The sequence below is a fragment of the Phoxinus phoxinus genome (assembly GCF_949152265.1).
Source record: "Phoxinus phoxinus genome assembly, chromosome: 7".
NCBI lineage: Eukaryota > Metazoa > Chordata > Actinopteri > Cypriniformes > Leuciscidae > Phoxinus > Phoxinus phoxinus.
In genome coordinates, this window is record NC_136882.1 from 29,802,214 (window position 1) to 29,818,485 (window position 16,272).

The following is a 16,272-nucleotide window of genomic DNA, read 5'->3' on the forward strand; positions in this document are numbered from 1 at the left end:
TTGTGTTTCATTGCGAGTGTACACAAATATAAGGAAACACTTTGCATTTTGAATGATGGTCTGTATGAACAAAATGACGGAGTATGTTTTTATGTCTCCATTGTTCGATCGAGCCTCACACACACACACACACACACACACACACACACACACAGCATTCCAGCATTGCAATCTTGACATCGCAGAATGTTCATTATAGCCTTAATAAAATATAATAATAAAATAGTCAACCTTACATATAAAAATTACACTGCTCTGTTTAAATAGTCATTTGTACAGTTTGTGCCGTTCATAATAATTTTTTTAAATTTTTCTATATTGGAACGTGAGTGTACAAAGTGTACAAAGTACAAAGCCTATAAAAAGAATAGTTTAGCATCCAAAAATGTTAATAATATATATATTATTATTATATATATAATAATATATATGTTAAAAATAGGGGGGGAAAAGAATTTACATAATATATATATATATATATATATTTTTATATATATATATATATATATATATATATATATATATATATATATATATATATAATTAAAGCTGCAAGCAGCGATGGAGGGCCCAAGCCGGTGGCACCGCCACCCGGTGCCTTTAGTTCCACTAAAGGCACCAGGGTGGCGGTGCCACCGGCTTGGGCCCGCAATCGCTGCTTGCAGCTTTAATATCATTTGATATTTTAACAATTTAATAATTATTACATAACTATACAAAATGATTAGAATAATTATATATAATTATAAAAAAAAACAACATATTTTTTTATATTTTATTTTGCCTTTCGAATATGCATTCTTCATTGTAAATGTAAACATTTGGTTTTGTGTTTACACCAAATGCATTACTTAAATATCTTGATTATGACTGAACAGAATCAAAATACTTTCTTTAAAATATGTAGTACAATTTTCGATCAAATAAATGCAGCCTTGGTGACCATGAGATTTTTCAAAAACATGAAATAACACACTTTGAGAGTAGAGTGAACAGATTATGATAAGTTAATAGATAACAGAGTGAGATAACATCACATTTGAGAATTTAAAAAAAATAATTAAGATTTATTTAATTATAAAAATATTAGAATAATTTAATAATATATAATTATTTATTTTTTAAGAATTTTAAGAATGTTTTTTTTATATATATATCTATTAATTTAAAATGTATTCTTTGACTTTTGGGTAGATATTTTGGGTAAAATATTTGGTAACACTAGTTTAGGATCCATTTATCACTATTAACTAGTTGCTTATTAGCATGCATATTAGGATATTGGCTTTTTATTAGTACTTATAAAGCTCATATTAATGCCTTATTCTGCATGACCATATTCTACATCCCTTAATCCTACCCAATACCTAAACTACTAATGGTATACTAACAACTACCTTACTAAGCAAAAGCCGTAGTTAAAAGTTGGGTAATAGTGATAATTGGACCCTAATCTAAAGTGTGACCAAATGTTTTATTAAAATATCTTAATTATAAACTTTCTTTTTAACCCGTTTAGTTTTTATTAGTACAGTTTTGACTGTGTTGTTTTGACCCACCTGAATGGGCTTATTTATAGTAATGGGGTTAGGGCCCATCATTAGGGGTTGGCCATCTATCAGGTGAGCAGGTGGCACGTTGATCTTTGTCTGCTCTGCTGGATGGGCTTCCCCCTGAAATAACACCCGCCTGTCCTGATTTCTTTATCTCTCCCCCCCAAACAGTATACATCTCTTTGTTGATGCCACAAGCAGCCTGTGATAACATGATAAGAACGAACTTGCCCACCTCAGTAACTCTTTTAGTATCTCAGGTTCTGTCATTTGGACTTTCACGATTTACGTCTCTGTATCTCCATTTTTTTTTTTTTTATATATATATATTTTTTCATCTATGCCCACTTCATTGCTGTCCTATATTCCCAGCAGCAGACTTTCGAAACTGTGGTATTTTTAGCAGGGCAAAACTGATTTTGTAAACTCCTACCAGTTCATAGTGCATAAACCACAGTTTAATGGAGTTCTTATAGTCCTAGCTTGATGCTCCAGTTTAAAGGATTAATGAAGCCTTCAGTTTCTCATCTATTTCTCTGTCTCTCGCATTTCCTCGCCTATATATACTGTGTGTGTGTGTGTGTGTGTGTGTGTGTGTGTATATATACTGTATATATATAATTTTTTGCTTTTCTTCCTTTCTTCCTATCCTGGTGTTATGCCTGTTGCAATTTATGTCTGTATTATTTATTATTTTTTATTTTTTTATGGACAGCAAAGTGGCAGTAAAGATTTTCACGTCGTTACTCTCTCTCTTTTAGAATTTAGAAAATCCTCATCGAAAATTAATAGAAAATAAACTGGTCTTATTACATTTAAATTGACCTAAAAATTATATTCTATTATAAATATTACATATAACATTTTGTGAAGGTTAAAGACCTTTCACTGACCATTAGTTGGAAAAAGGGGGTGAAAAATACTATTTTTAAGAGCCGCAGGCCCTTTTTTGTACTCTACTCGTTGAAAATGCCATGTAATCTTTGCTCATTTTGGTTAGACCCTGCATGTTGTTACATTCAGAACAGAGCAGGATGAGACTCGGAGCATGCTGTTTGCCTTCTGAATAATTCATGGGGTCACGTAGCCAACACGCTGGGACAGAGAGCGCTTGATTCGCCCTTTATCCAATTCTGTTTTATGTGGTGCACATGAAGCAAGACTTCTATCATTGATGAGACAGAAAAGCTTGCGTTGACCGCTGAGTAGTACTCAGAGGCAGCAAATCCCTTAAGCACACTTACTAGGGAAAGGATCATGTCGAAACGTTGACCCAATCACTTTTCAAATATCACTAACCCATTGAGAGTAACAGTTCATGTTGGCACAGGACCTTTCAGTATATCCACAACTAAGAAAAGGAAATGCAAATGAGAGGACCAACCAGAGGAATACCTTTGATATGGATGGTGGCCTTGTTTTCTAGACCCTTTGAGCCACTCACAATTTGTCCTTGGTGTCAATTTATCTTGTTGTTTAACAGTTTTATCTACAGATCAAAATGATTTCCCTTAGGTGTGAGACGCTGACTTTTCCTAAGCATATTTTGTTTGTTCAATGTACATTTTTTTGACTTGGAGGCAATTTGTTTCAATCTGCTTCAGCTGTGAAATTCCTGTCTTAGCGAGTATGTTGTGATTGATATTCATGTCTGCTTCAAACAAAAACAAGAGCTTTTTTTTATGAATTACTCTTACTTTTGGTTTTGGTTGCAGTTGGATGTACTGGACGGATTGGGAAGAGGATGAGGTGAACGACAGCATCGGGAGAATAGAGAAAGCCTGGATGGATGGGTCCAACAGGAAAATATTTGTCACATCTAACATGCTGTGGCCCAATGGACTCACTCTGGACCATGGAATGAGTACCATGTACTGGTGTGATGCCTATTATGATCACATTGAGAGAATCTACCTTAATGGCACTGGGAGAATGGTGAGTAAAATGTTGCTTTTTCATAGCTTCGGAATCTTAATGAATTCCTTAGTTATTTTCACCAGTTTCTCGTAAAATGTCCTGCAATTTAAATATTAAATGTGACAATTGTTAACCAATTAGGCAGTGCTTCCTAAAGTCTGGAAGAGGATTAACATTTAGCTCAGGTTCCCTCATAATTTAATTGAAAACTTTCATAAAATATACCAATCTGAAGCCCCGTTCACACCACCAGCGATTTTGTCGCTGTGTGCCGCTAGTCTCTGTACTGTGAAGTCGCTTGTGGGCGTTGGTAGTGCTGTCGCTCTAATGTTATTGGTTGACTGGACGATCTGGCCATATCTATACTAAATACCATCACAAGTGATACAACTAACTTTATTTTATTTTAATTTGACTAGAAATTATAGGCTCAAAAGAAACAGTATGCTGTTGGGAGAGTGTTTTTATATTCCCATAGCAGTATTCAGTGGATTAAATAATTTACTAGATTAACTATCGATCAAGCAACAAATTAAACTCACTCATACGGTCATAAATTACTAAAACGTCATTCGTATTTGACAAATAATACAGTTTCTTGTCTCTAATAGTCAACACAATGCAGGGGAAACTGTAAAGTGAACTGCAGCAGTGCTAAACTTGCATCAAAAACTTACAACACTCGAACTATAAATGCATGAATTAAACTCACTGAGACTGTCGACAGTTTATTTTCCATGCATCATTTTATTATATCCATGAATGTGGTTAGTCAAATCATATAAGTGAAATCGCCCTCGAACTCTGTCTTGCCTGCACTCCGAGACGGTGACGTAACGTGAGCTCCACTGAAAGTCTTCTTTCCTATTGGTTGTCGCTCGCGAAAATCGCTTCTCATTTGCATAAAGTTGACATTTCTGAACTTTGGTCGCTTGTCTCCTGTCGCTTGACACGCACACATTCTGTCGCCAACGGTCACTGTCGCTCGTGTCGCCGGAAGTCGCCAGCGCTCCATTGAAATTAATGGGATCTTGTCGCTTTGTCGCTGCGTGTCGCTGGCGGTGTGAACGGGGCTTAAGGCATTAGTGAATTTAAGTACCGGTACATTTATAAAAAAAAGCCTTTATTTAGTCATGGCTTTGGCAATTAGTTGACTAAACTGTTTCCTGTTTTGGAAACCAAGTCTTTCCTTTTTTGTTCTGCAACATACTATCCACATTCATACAAAAATGTGAATTTTGTTTCTAATAAGTTGCTAATAAGGACTACAACTTTAATTCTGAAGTTTGCTAATGAGAACTACAACTCCTCAATTAATCACATTTTTAAAGCACACAGTGATTTCAAAATCTACATTTGAGGGTTGATTGTGCATAGTTTATGTTGCTGCACAGAATAGGAAAGTCTCTTCAAGTAATGTTGACCACAGACTTTATTTTACTTGGATCGAAAACCACTTTATAAAAACCCATTAGACATTCCTGAGGGAACCCATGGCAAATTACTTCTGGATAAGACTTCTGGATAGGCCCACGAATTGATGTAATGATTGAAGAGCTCTATTGAGACAAACTTTGACAGAATAAACAAGCTATAAAATGTATGATGAATGCATAGCTTGGACTAATTTGGTCTTACAAGAATGAATTTAATGTGAGAGTGCAGGTTGAGAGTTTGCTGGCATACTGTATCTTTAAAGCATTGAAACATTGTTCAATTTTTCATCCGTTCAAGTTCATCCATCAAGCCATTAGATATTAACCCTTAAAGGAACACTCCGACTTTTTGGGACTTTAACTTATTCACCCCAGATTTAGATCCATACATACCCTTTTCATCTCAGTGTGCTAGCTGGAGCTATTTACCTCCAGTCTTTGTGCTATGCTAGGCTAGCGGTGGGTGCATCAGACAGAGTTACGGCACGCACGGAGATGAAAAGGGACTTATCTAACTCTGGGGGATATGGTGAATAAGCTAAAGTCCCAAAAAGGTTGGCGTGTTCCTTTAAATACATGAATGCTTCGCCAATCTATATCTAACACAGATGGATCTCTACCTGTCGTGATACTATAAAAATCTCCTTATATTAGAGTAACAGTTACAGAAGAATAAAATAAAGCATATTTTGTTACCTTTTGGAGCTTGGAATGGTTCAGTTTGAGCAGATATTTTGGTTCAGAATGGTTCAGTTTGAGCAGATATTTTTAACATCATCACTATCCTCGTCAAAGCTAATTTCAGTACATTTAGCATCTGGCTCATATTCGCCATCTCAAACATATTCTCAAAACTATCATTTTCAACATCTTCTAAGTCAATATTTTGATTGCTGACAGCTTCTTCACCAGATCCACCATCAAGTAACAGTGACGCTAATACTTGATTGCGTTCAGTTCTTGCTCTGCAGTAAATCACTGAGCCACTTCAAGTTTTGCTGATGATAGTTCCTATTCTTTTGTTTTCTGCCTGCGGTAATTGAGTGAATCATCACTTTATCATTGTGTATCAGACATTACTACCTTGTGGAATAAACGTATTCAGTCATCAAAGATTCAATTATTGTTGCACACATTTTTTTTACTTGCACTGTTACACACCTCGGGTCTTCAGCGACCCTTTACAATTTTTACTGAAATGAATGGGAAAACAGGCATTCTTTTATAATATATTTTTTCTTGTTATATTGTTTATAATTAATTGATTGAGGAATACTAAGAAGGTCACTAAAGACCCCCGAGGTATGCGTTTAAGGGTTAAAGAGGAAAAAAGATGTATCCTCTACCACAGTTGTCACAACAACATGGTAATTCTGTTTTTCCACTGTAGGTTGTGTACAGTGGCAGGGAACTCAATCACCCGTTTGGGATTGCACAGTACCAAAATTCCATCTTCTGGACAGAGTACATGAACGCTTCCATCTTCCAGCTGGATCTGGTCTCTGCTGAAGTCACTCTACTGAGAAGTGAAAGACCCCCTCTGTTTGGGCTCCGAGTATATGATGCACAAAGCCAGCTGGGTAAAGTCACTTTAACTCTAAAAGAAAGTTAAATATTACAGAATTACACATTTTTCATCTTCTTTTAAATAATGTTTTAATGAATAATGGTCGGGATTTTTCTTTTTCCTTTTTAATTCATACAGGTAAGTTGGAATTTAAATTGAAATGGCCACAACACAGAGGAATTTGATTTGCAGTGACAGGAAGATGAATTTACTGGATTGAAATTCAAAGAAATTCATCTAATTTTGTTTGTTGGCAGAGCAGGTAACTTTAAGGTCTCTATCCTGAAAGCCTGATTCATGATGGTACCATTTAGAAGACTTTGGAGTATATTAAAGCATTCTGGGAAATTAATAGTTTTTTCCACTACGACAAAAAACAAACAAATATATATTAATGAAAATTGCTGTTCAAAAGTTTGGGCTCAGTAAGATGTTTTTTTTTATATTGAGTAAGGATGCATTCAATTTATTAAATGTTACCGTAAAGATAATTCAAATGTTGCAAGGATTTCTATTTAAAATAAATGCTATTCTTTTTCATTTTCGATTTATTAAAGAAAACAATCTATCATGGTTTCCATAAAAATAGTAAGGGTTAGGGTTGGGCGATATGACCAAAATCTTTTATCACGAGTAGTTTTATTTTATTTCACAATAACTATATACAACATGTAGTTATTTTTGCTGTAAATAAGTTTTTTATGATACATTTTTGATACCATGGCATTTTCATAATGCGCATCACCACTTTCAATATCCAGAAAAAAACAACTAAAGCCAACTACGTTAAAAAAATATATATATATCAAGCTCACTCTTATTGCACTTCAATGGTTTAAAATCACTTGTGTGTGTGTGTGTGTGTGTGTGTGTGTGTGTGTGTGTGTGTGTGTGTGTGTGTGTGTGTGTGTGTGTGTGTGTGTGTGTGTGTGTGTGTGTGTGTGTGTGTGTGTGTGTGTGTGTGTGTGTGTGTGTGTGTGTGTGTGTGTGTGTGTGTGTGTGTGTTATTCAAATACATGAAGCCTTGGTGATCATAAGAGACTCCTTTCAAGAATAAAAAAAAATCTTACCGACCCCAAACGTACTGGATGAATATTGTGATGAATTGAATACACAAAAGAGTCTGGTGAAGAAAAAAAAAACATATCACATAGGCTAGTGCATTCTTTCAGAAAATTCATAATAAATTACTTCTTTTTTTTTTTTTTTTTACACGCAGCACAGCTATTACAGATTTCCATGGCTTTAACTTTTATTAGCATAGACTCAACTGCAGAGCAGGAGCCGTTCTGTTGAGTGGGTGGGTTTAATCTGGTGAAGTGGGGGCTAAAGCTCTGTTTAGAATGTTTAACTCTGTGTGGATGTCTGAGGCAAGGAGGGTTGATTACTGTCATCCTCCCTCATAAGTGCCAGTCACAACAGGTAGAGGGAGGGACACTTCTCAGCGGGGCCCTCGCGCACGCAGACGAGCAGCACAGAGAACACAGGAGTGTGTTCGGCTCCCACATGCTTCATCTCTTACTTACCTGAGGGCGGTGTGTTTTCAGGGGAGCAGGCAGTGTGCTGCATGTCAGAGAGACTCACTCTTTTGAGAAAGACAACGAAGGCAGCTGGGACCAGCAGACTTATATCATGTTTTAAATATTCTCATCTTGACATCCAACTTACAACTCTCTAAACATTGAGATTTGTGACGGGTGAGGGAGTCCCGTTATGTCGTGTGCATCTCCTACCCCCCAAAAATATGGGCTTTTTGACAGTCTACATTCTCAGCAGAAGACAAATTTCTCCAAAGCGCTTGTCGGGAAAAAGATTAATTGTGTTTCCACTCTTTGCAATACCACAGATTGGCCATTACAAAGCGGTTTTTATCTCATTGGTTCAGGCAATGCCTTTCGACCACTCTCTAAATGAAACCTTATTATTGTCCCCATACCTCAACTTAATAAGTGACAGTTTTCTCACAAAACTGTGTTTTTCTCCTCTCCTCCCCCTTCGTAGGTGCCATTGCCCACACAACGAATTATGTCAGTGAAAGGAAAAGAGTGTCAAATGGCTCTCTTCTCCAGTGTTTCCCATAATTTACTTGACATGTGATTAAAAATAATGCCCCCTTGTTCCACCGGCATCCCAGAAGAGCAGGAAATTGGTTCTGAGTGGGCAGTGAGGAAGAACTTTATGTTCTCTGTTTCAAGGAGAGACATTGCTAAAAGCCATAAAGGGATGAACACATAAACAGCTGTCCTGCCAGTGGAAAAGAAGATTTGTAGATATCTGTTGTTTAGTCCTATGTTTGTTTTTTAGGTGACAATGCCTGCCGGGTGAATTATGGTGGTTGTGGTACCCTCTGCTTGGCTGTCCCGGGAGGCCGAGTGTGCGCATGTGCCGACAACCAGCACCTGGACAAGAACAATGTCACATGCTCTGGTAGGCTTTTATATATATATATATATATATATATATATATATATATATATATAATAAATGACAAAACCTAATTGACCATTACTAATCCCAGTGCTTATTTAATTTCATTTTTATTTATTTGTTTTAAATGCTTTTTTAATGGAATTAAAAGTTTACAAATAATTGTATTGTATTTTATTTTATATTTAACTATGCTTTTAAACATTAATTAAAAAACAATTATTTGTATTAAATAAATTGCAAATTTATTGCTTCATTTTTTTCAAGCAGCTCTCCTTAGTCCCATAGAAGTCATCAGTCACTCAATTACAGACAGACATAATCTGTTTATGTTGTTTTACTATTATTATTATTTAGTTTTAATGTTCTATTTGTCATGTTGCAATGCTGTAATAATGAGAAAAGTAACATGCTTGACTCATCTGAAAAAGTAACACTAGTATAATCTCATGCTCAGACGCCACATCACCCAAATGCAGTGTTTGACTATATTTTCCTTGATGTTCTTCCCCTTGAATTCAGTTTCCTATTGTTTTGTTGTTGTTTTTTTCTCCTGAAGACTCTGCAGGTCAAGAGGAGCCCCAGCGGTGCAGAAATGATGAGTTTCAGTGCAGGAACTGGCGCTGCATACGAGCAAATTGGATTTGTGATGGAGATGATGACTGTTTAGATGGCAGTGATGAGGAGGCCCAAATATGCTGTATGTACTTTGTTTTCTTCCTCCCTGATTGGGACGTATAATCCCTGTTGTGCCCGCTTTACTGAACCATCAAACCTCGGGGGCCTCAAGCTGTGTCATTTAGCATGCACACAGTGTCATATATGTCTGTGATGTATCACTCAATACAGAAATTTTCATTTTGTACAGGTATCACAGGTGCCATCCATTTTATACTGACCTAGTAACAAGATGAACACAGCAACAATGTTAATTTATCTTATTTATTTTATTAATGTTTTTTTTTTTTTTTTACGTATCTTATGCTCACCAAGGCTGCATTTATTTGATCAAATACATTACTATTGTGAAATATTATTATAATTTAAAATAGCTGTTTTCTATTTTAAAACAATTTATTCCGGTGATGGCAAAGCTGATTTTTCAGCATCATTATATATGCCAATTTAGTTCTTAATAAAAATTTCTTATTATTAATGTTGAACCTGTCTTCTATATTTGATGAATAGAAAGTTCAAAAGAACAAAAGAACCTAAACATTTGGTGTGTGTGTGTGTGTGTGTGTGTGTGTGTGTGTGTGTGTGTGTGTGTGTGTGTGTGTGTGTGTGTGTGTGTGTGTGTGTGTGTGTGTGTGTGTGTGTGTGTGTGTGTGTGTGTGTGTGTGTGTGTGTGTGTGTGTGTGTGTGTGTGTGTGTGTGTGTGTGTGTGTGTGTGTGTGTGTGTGTGTGTGTGTGTGTGTGTGTGTGTGTGTGTGTGTGTGTGTAATATATTTCCAAGTAATTTTTTTTTTTATAAAATCCTTACCTAGAAGTTGTAATTGTTTTGTAAAGAGAGGAGCCTCAAGGTGATACAAAATAGAAAGTAGCAAAAGTTTAATGTATACAGTGGTCTAATATACAGTTTAGTGGTCATTATGCAAACATTTTTAAATCCACAATGCCCCAAATTGGCCAGTCAAAATCAATTATTCCAGAGAGCTATATAATAATTAAATGATATATGCTGATAAAATATATACTCTAGCTTGAATTGCATTGGATAAAAGCATCTACGTACAGTAAATTTGCACAAGCAGGCTGTTTGCATATAATTTGTTGAAAATTAACAAGTTGCTAATTGACATCTTAGGGGAAAAAAGCGAATGCAATATCAACGCCCGTATCAAAGTTTTCTCCCACGCGCTGCATCCCACTGCACAATCTGCTCATGAGCTAATCGATAAGATAAGCACCCTGTTAAAACGTTGGGGACTGAGTCATTTTTCACTATGAGAAATACTTTAACGTGATGTTCTGCCAGAATTATCAGAATTGCAAAATCAATTTTCTGCTCTGCTGGGATGTCCTATAGTTTAATACGCCTGAAACGTTATTGCCTGATCCCACTTGAATCCGGTTTTCCATTTCATCTGTTACTCATTGTCTGGTGGGTACGCGTTGAGTATCCAGGGTTGTGAGTAATGGTAAGTTCTATTATTAAATAGAGCAAACAGTAGAGGAAAACACAGGCAGTACTTTAAATAAACTCAAATGCCTGAGGGCAAATGCATATTTTTGAGATAAATGTGAAGCTAGCTCAGGAGAATAGATGAATAGCACAATGAAAAGTGCTGTGTCAAAACAAAAGAAGAGTATTATGCATATGAACTCACTTATTTGTAGAGTGGGCTGTCAGCAGTATAACAAAACATGTCAACCCCCCCCCCCCCCTCCCCCACAAAAAAAATACAATAACGAATATATGTCAGGCTTGCAAATTGTTTATGTTCTTAGATAAAATATGTACTTTTTTGACGTGTGATTTATTTTTTTGCTTCCATTGTTCTTTCCAGCTAACCACAGTTGCCCGATTGACCAGTTCAAATGTCCCAATAACCGCTGCATACCCAAGAGGTGGCTTTGTGATGGAACCAATGACTGTGGAGATAATGAAGATGAGTCTAATAAAACATGCTCAGGTAGATTTTTACTCCCTCATACATAACAGATTCACCCACCAACATCTGCCAGTTATACTGTACCATTAACTCATTCTACTTACAGTGGGGTATTTTCATTTCAGAAATAAAACTTAGCAATCATACATTCAACGTACTGTGCTCTTTTAAAAAAAATTATAAATTTTTTCTTTTTTTTTTTCATTTCAGGGTCACACTAAATACCCTTAGAATCAAACTTTATCTTAATATCACTTTTATTATAATTTTTAATATTTATCCATTAACATAATATGATAAGTGGCATAACTAGGTAACTCAAATACACATTTCAGATATAAATTTATGTCACACTTTAGATTAGGGTCCAATTGTCACTATTAATAACTAGGACTTTTGCCTCAATAAACTCCTAATTACTAATTACTGCTAATTAATAGTTAATACGGTAGTTGTTAAGTTTAGGTAGGGTAGGATTGTAGGGATGTAGGATATGGTCATGCAAAATAAGGCATTAATATGTGCTTTATAAGTAATACACAGCTAATATCCTAGTATGCATGCTGATAAGCAACTAGTTAATAGTGAGAATTGGACCTTAAACTGAAGTGTTACCAACATCTTTTGTTGGTAGTGACATGCATATTTTCATGTTTTTAGAGGTTTTCAAAATTAAATTAGCAATACAAATATTAATTCTGTACATACTATTTCAGGTTGCAGTTAAAACTGTTTTAAAACACGTTTTTCAGTTATGAATATTTCAGTTTTTGTTTGCCATTGAGAAGCAAGTGACAGCATAGGACTCTGCAATAGTGATTTACCATTTTTGAAATGTTTGCTTGTTTATTTAATTGCTGATTCTCATTTTAAGCTACCTTCTTAGTTACTAAAATAGGGCAAGGAGCATTGACTTTCTAATGGGAGCTTGAAAATCGATAAGCATGTTTGTGCAACGAAGTGAACTTTCTTTTCCCCAAACTCCTTTTTTCTAACTAGAGTAACACCTGGCCTGTTTCCAGAAGTTAACACTCTTTCACTACTTTAAGTGCTGTAAGATCAATGGAAAGGAAGAACCGATGTGATAAATGCTGTCAACAGTCTGACATCCCTCTGATAAAGCCGGAGACGGCTCAGGCCTTTGTTGACTTGGCAGAAGCTGTTAGAGCAAAGCGATGTGGAACACAAGTGATTATACTGAATCAGTGAGGAGCTGAAATTGACAGCAGATGTTAAAGCGATTTAATATTTCATGATTCAAGATGATCTGAAGCAGAGAATTGCTTGAATTGGCTGTAAAATAGTCTCTGGTGTATCAATGAAATTTTGATCAGTAAGCTCAGAATTAAAGGATTGCCTTTTGGTGGGACTAATTCCTGGAGTCACACATCAGACTAAACCATCTTAAAGAAATTATCTTAGACTTAAGGCGAGACACTACAGGTGAATAGGGTAACATTTTAAAATAATAGATATCACCATGAAACTTCTTCAGTTGATTACTTACACAAGTTCATAAAAAAATGTATTACAAGGTTTTGAAATTTGTATGTTTAATTATGCAAATTAGGCATTATCTCATTAAATATGCGCAATTTTACATATATTTTCGGTAGATAGATCTGAACATATGATAAAGCCAGGTGCAAAATTCTTTTTTTCATTTTGATTACACACAAGATGAAAAAAGATGTTCAGAGGGATTTTCAGGATATTTCTGTTATGGTGGTGAGGAAGTACGAACCCAATCGCAGACAGTAGTCAGGGCAACACGATTTATTAAACAAATAATAGGGAAAACAAAACCCACGAGGGGGCAAAACATAGACAGGACAATGGAGACTAACTAGACTGTGACAGATAACTACAAGAAAAAACAAACAACTAATACAGGCAATGGTGCAACAGGACAACAGCTCTTCACGAGATACTCACGGACTGACAAAGGTTTGACAAGGATTAACAATGAACCGACACAGGACAGCAAACACAAGGGGGTTAAATAGGGAGACTAATGATAACATAACAGGTGACACAGGTAAAGCAATAATGACGAGACTAATGATAACATAACAGGTGACACAGGTAAAGCAATAATGACAAAACGAGGATAACAAGGAGGGCGGGGCTAGAAGACGAGACAACACAAGCACATGGCCCAACAAGGCCATGTGTTTGCACATAAAACATGGGTCTGTCATGATCCTGCCTCAAGAAAGACGATGACTAGATGGCAGAATCATGACAGAACCCCCACCTTAAGGAGCGGCTTCCAGACGCTCCTCAAGGGTACATCAAACACGGGACATGACGGACTGAGACAAAGACACAAACCAACTAAACATGACAAATAACATTAAAGGCAGACACGAAAACACAACGACAGGGTTGGGGTGCAACAATAAAAATAACAAACACTGGAGGGGGGGGCGGAGGAACAAGAGAGTTCATAGGGGAATGTCCAGGGTGGGTGGGTGGGACTGTGGTCTTGGGTTTACGGGGTGAGGGTTGAGGGCGAGGAATCCGAGCAGACTTGGACGGGGAGACACGTGGAACAGTCTTGGGGGAAACAGACTGGGGCTGAGTGCAGACAGGGCTGACCGGGGAAACACAAGGCGACTTGATAGGAGTCTTGATAGGGACAACAGGGGGCGACGATACGGGACGAATCTTGATGGGGGAAACAGTAGGAGATGAAACAGGACTCAAGACAGGGGATGTAGTAGGTGGCTGGGCAGTGGAGAGAGGCAATGCAGCAGCAGGCTGCGGAGCTGGAACCGGGTCATAGAACTCTGCAGACGAATCAGAACCAGCGCTCCTCACATCAGACTCGGAAGACGCGCTTCTCATGTCTGATTCAGGATTCGTATTCACTGCAACCGACTCAGGAACAGCGTTCTCTGCAACCGACTTAGGAACAGCCTTCTCTGCAGCTCTAGGCACGGGGTCTGGGGACAAGACAGGCTTGACAGGGACTTCTAGGATTTTGACAAGACGTGACAAATAATCAGACAGGGTCCTGGCAGCAATGACGACAGGCATCTCCTGACTAGCTGAAACCGACTGTAACACTGCTTTAGCAGCAGAATCGGCCGCGGCTCTCTCTTCAGCTCTCACGACTGCAGACTCATGAGCAACCCTCTCTGCTGCCGGCACTGGAACAGCGTTGACTGAAGCGGATTCTGGAACAGCGTTGACTGAAGCGGGCTCTGGAACAGCGTTGACTGAAGCGGGCTCTGGAACAGCGTTGACTGAAGCGGGCTCTGGAACAGCGTTGACTGAAGCGGGCTCTGGAACAGCGTTGACTGAAGCGGGCTCTGGAACAGCGTTGACTGAAGCGGGCTCTGGAACAGCGTTGACTGAAGCGGGCTCTGGAACAGCGTTGACTGAAGCGGGCTCTGGAACAGCGTTGACTGAAGCGGGCTCTGGAACAGCGTTGACTGAAGCGGGCTCTGGAACAGCGTTGACTGAAGCGGGCTCAGGAGGAGACAGAGATGGAGGACAGAAAGCTCCCTTCTTCCTCCTCTTTCTCCTTGGCCGCGGAGCAGAGACCAAAACCGGGCTTGTGACCAGTAGGGGAAGCTCAGCAGGGACCGTAACTGGTGCTGGGAGGACAGACTCTGGCAGGGTTGACTCCGTCGCTGAAGACTCCGAAGCAGACTCCCACGAGATCCGTCTCCCTCGCTTGCAGCGGAGACTTACAGGTGCGGATGACGCTTCAGGAGTCGAAGTGGGGCACCCCTTTTCCTCCTGCGTAACAACGCCTAAGACGTGACCCTCCGGGATCACGGGCAGCATGGCCGGCGATGACGACATGGGAGTCTGCGGCTCCTTTTGACACAAACGATCCACCACTTCTCGGAAAGAACGGTGGACCAGTCTCTCCCGTACAGCCAGAGGAGGAGGGGTATTGAGACCCGCGATGAAGTAACGGTTGACCAGGATCTCTGGCAAGAAAAATCTCTTCCCTTCCACGACCTGGGCGTACCGTCTCAAGGTCGACTCACCCTGGGGCGGAAAAGGAAGTTTTCCACTCTTACTGTCAGTGATAGCCGACTGCCACCATAGTTCCTGGTCGTCCGAATGTTGCTTGACGGAATCAGACATACTGTCTGCTGGGTTCTCTTTTGGTCGGTTCATTCTGTTATGGTGGTGAGGAAGTACGAACCCAATCGCAGACAGTAGTCAGGGCAACACGATTTATTAAACAAATAACAGGGAAAACAAAACCCACGAGGGGGCAAAACATAGACAGGACAATGGAGACTAACTAGACTGTGACAGATAACTACAAGAAAAAACAAACAACTAATACAGGCAATGGTGCAACAGGACAACAGCTCTTCACGAGATACTCACGGTTTGACAAGGATTAACAATGAACCGACACAGGACAGCAAACACAAGGGGGTTAAATAGGGAGACTAATGATAACATAACAGGTGACACAGGTAAAGCAATAATGACGAGACTAATGATAACATAACAGGTGACACAGGTAAAGCAATAATGACAAAACGAGGATAACAAGGAGGGCGGGGCTAGAAGACGAGACAACACAAGCACATGGCCCAACAAGGCCATGTGTTTGCACATAAAACATGGGTCTGTCATGATCCTGCCTCAAGACCTAAAGAAAGACGATGACTAGATGGCAGAATCATGACAATTTCAGGATATATGCTTTCATGACCTAGGAAATCAAAATATACTGTCCATAGCCTTAAAACAAATCAAATCATTAGCAACAACAATAC

The 16,272-nt window shown here is 38.4% G+C and overlaps 1 protein-coding gene across 1 annotated transcript in view; it reads left to right on the forward strand.

The window, feature by feature from the left end:
* Positions 1-16,272, forward strand: part of lrp1bb (low density lipoprotein receptor-related protein 1Bb) — a gene marked incomplete at its 5' end in the record, with an annotated part of 305,396 nt that overhangs the window by 162,808 nt on the left and 126,316 nt on the right. Inside the window, 5 exons of the mRNA XM_079617452.1 lie at positions 3,269-3,488; positions 6,297-6,486; positions 8,778-8,900; positions 9,460-9,600; positions 11,411-11,536. Coding sequence (XP_079473578.1) covers positions 3,269-3,488; positions 6,297-6,486; positions 8,778-8,900; positions 9,460-9,600; positions 11,411-11,536 — 800 coding nt within the window. The remainder of the gene's footprint in view (positions 1-3,268; positions 3,489-6,296; positions 6,487-8,777; positions 8,901-9,459; positions 9,601-11,410; positions 11,537-16,272) is intronic.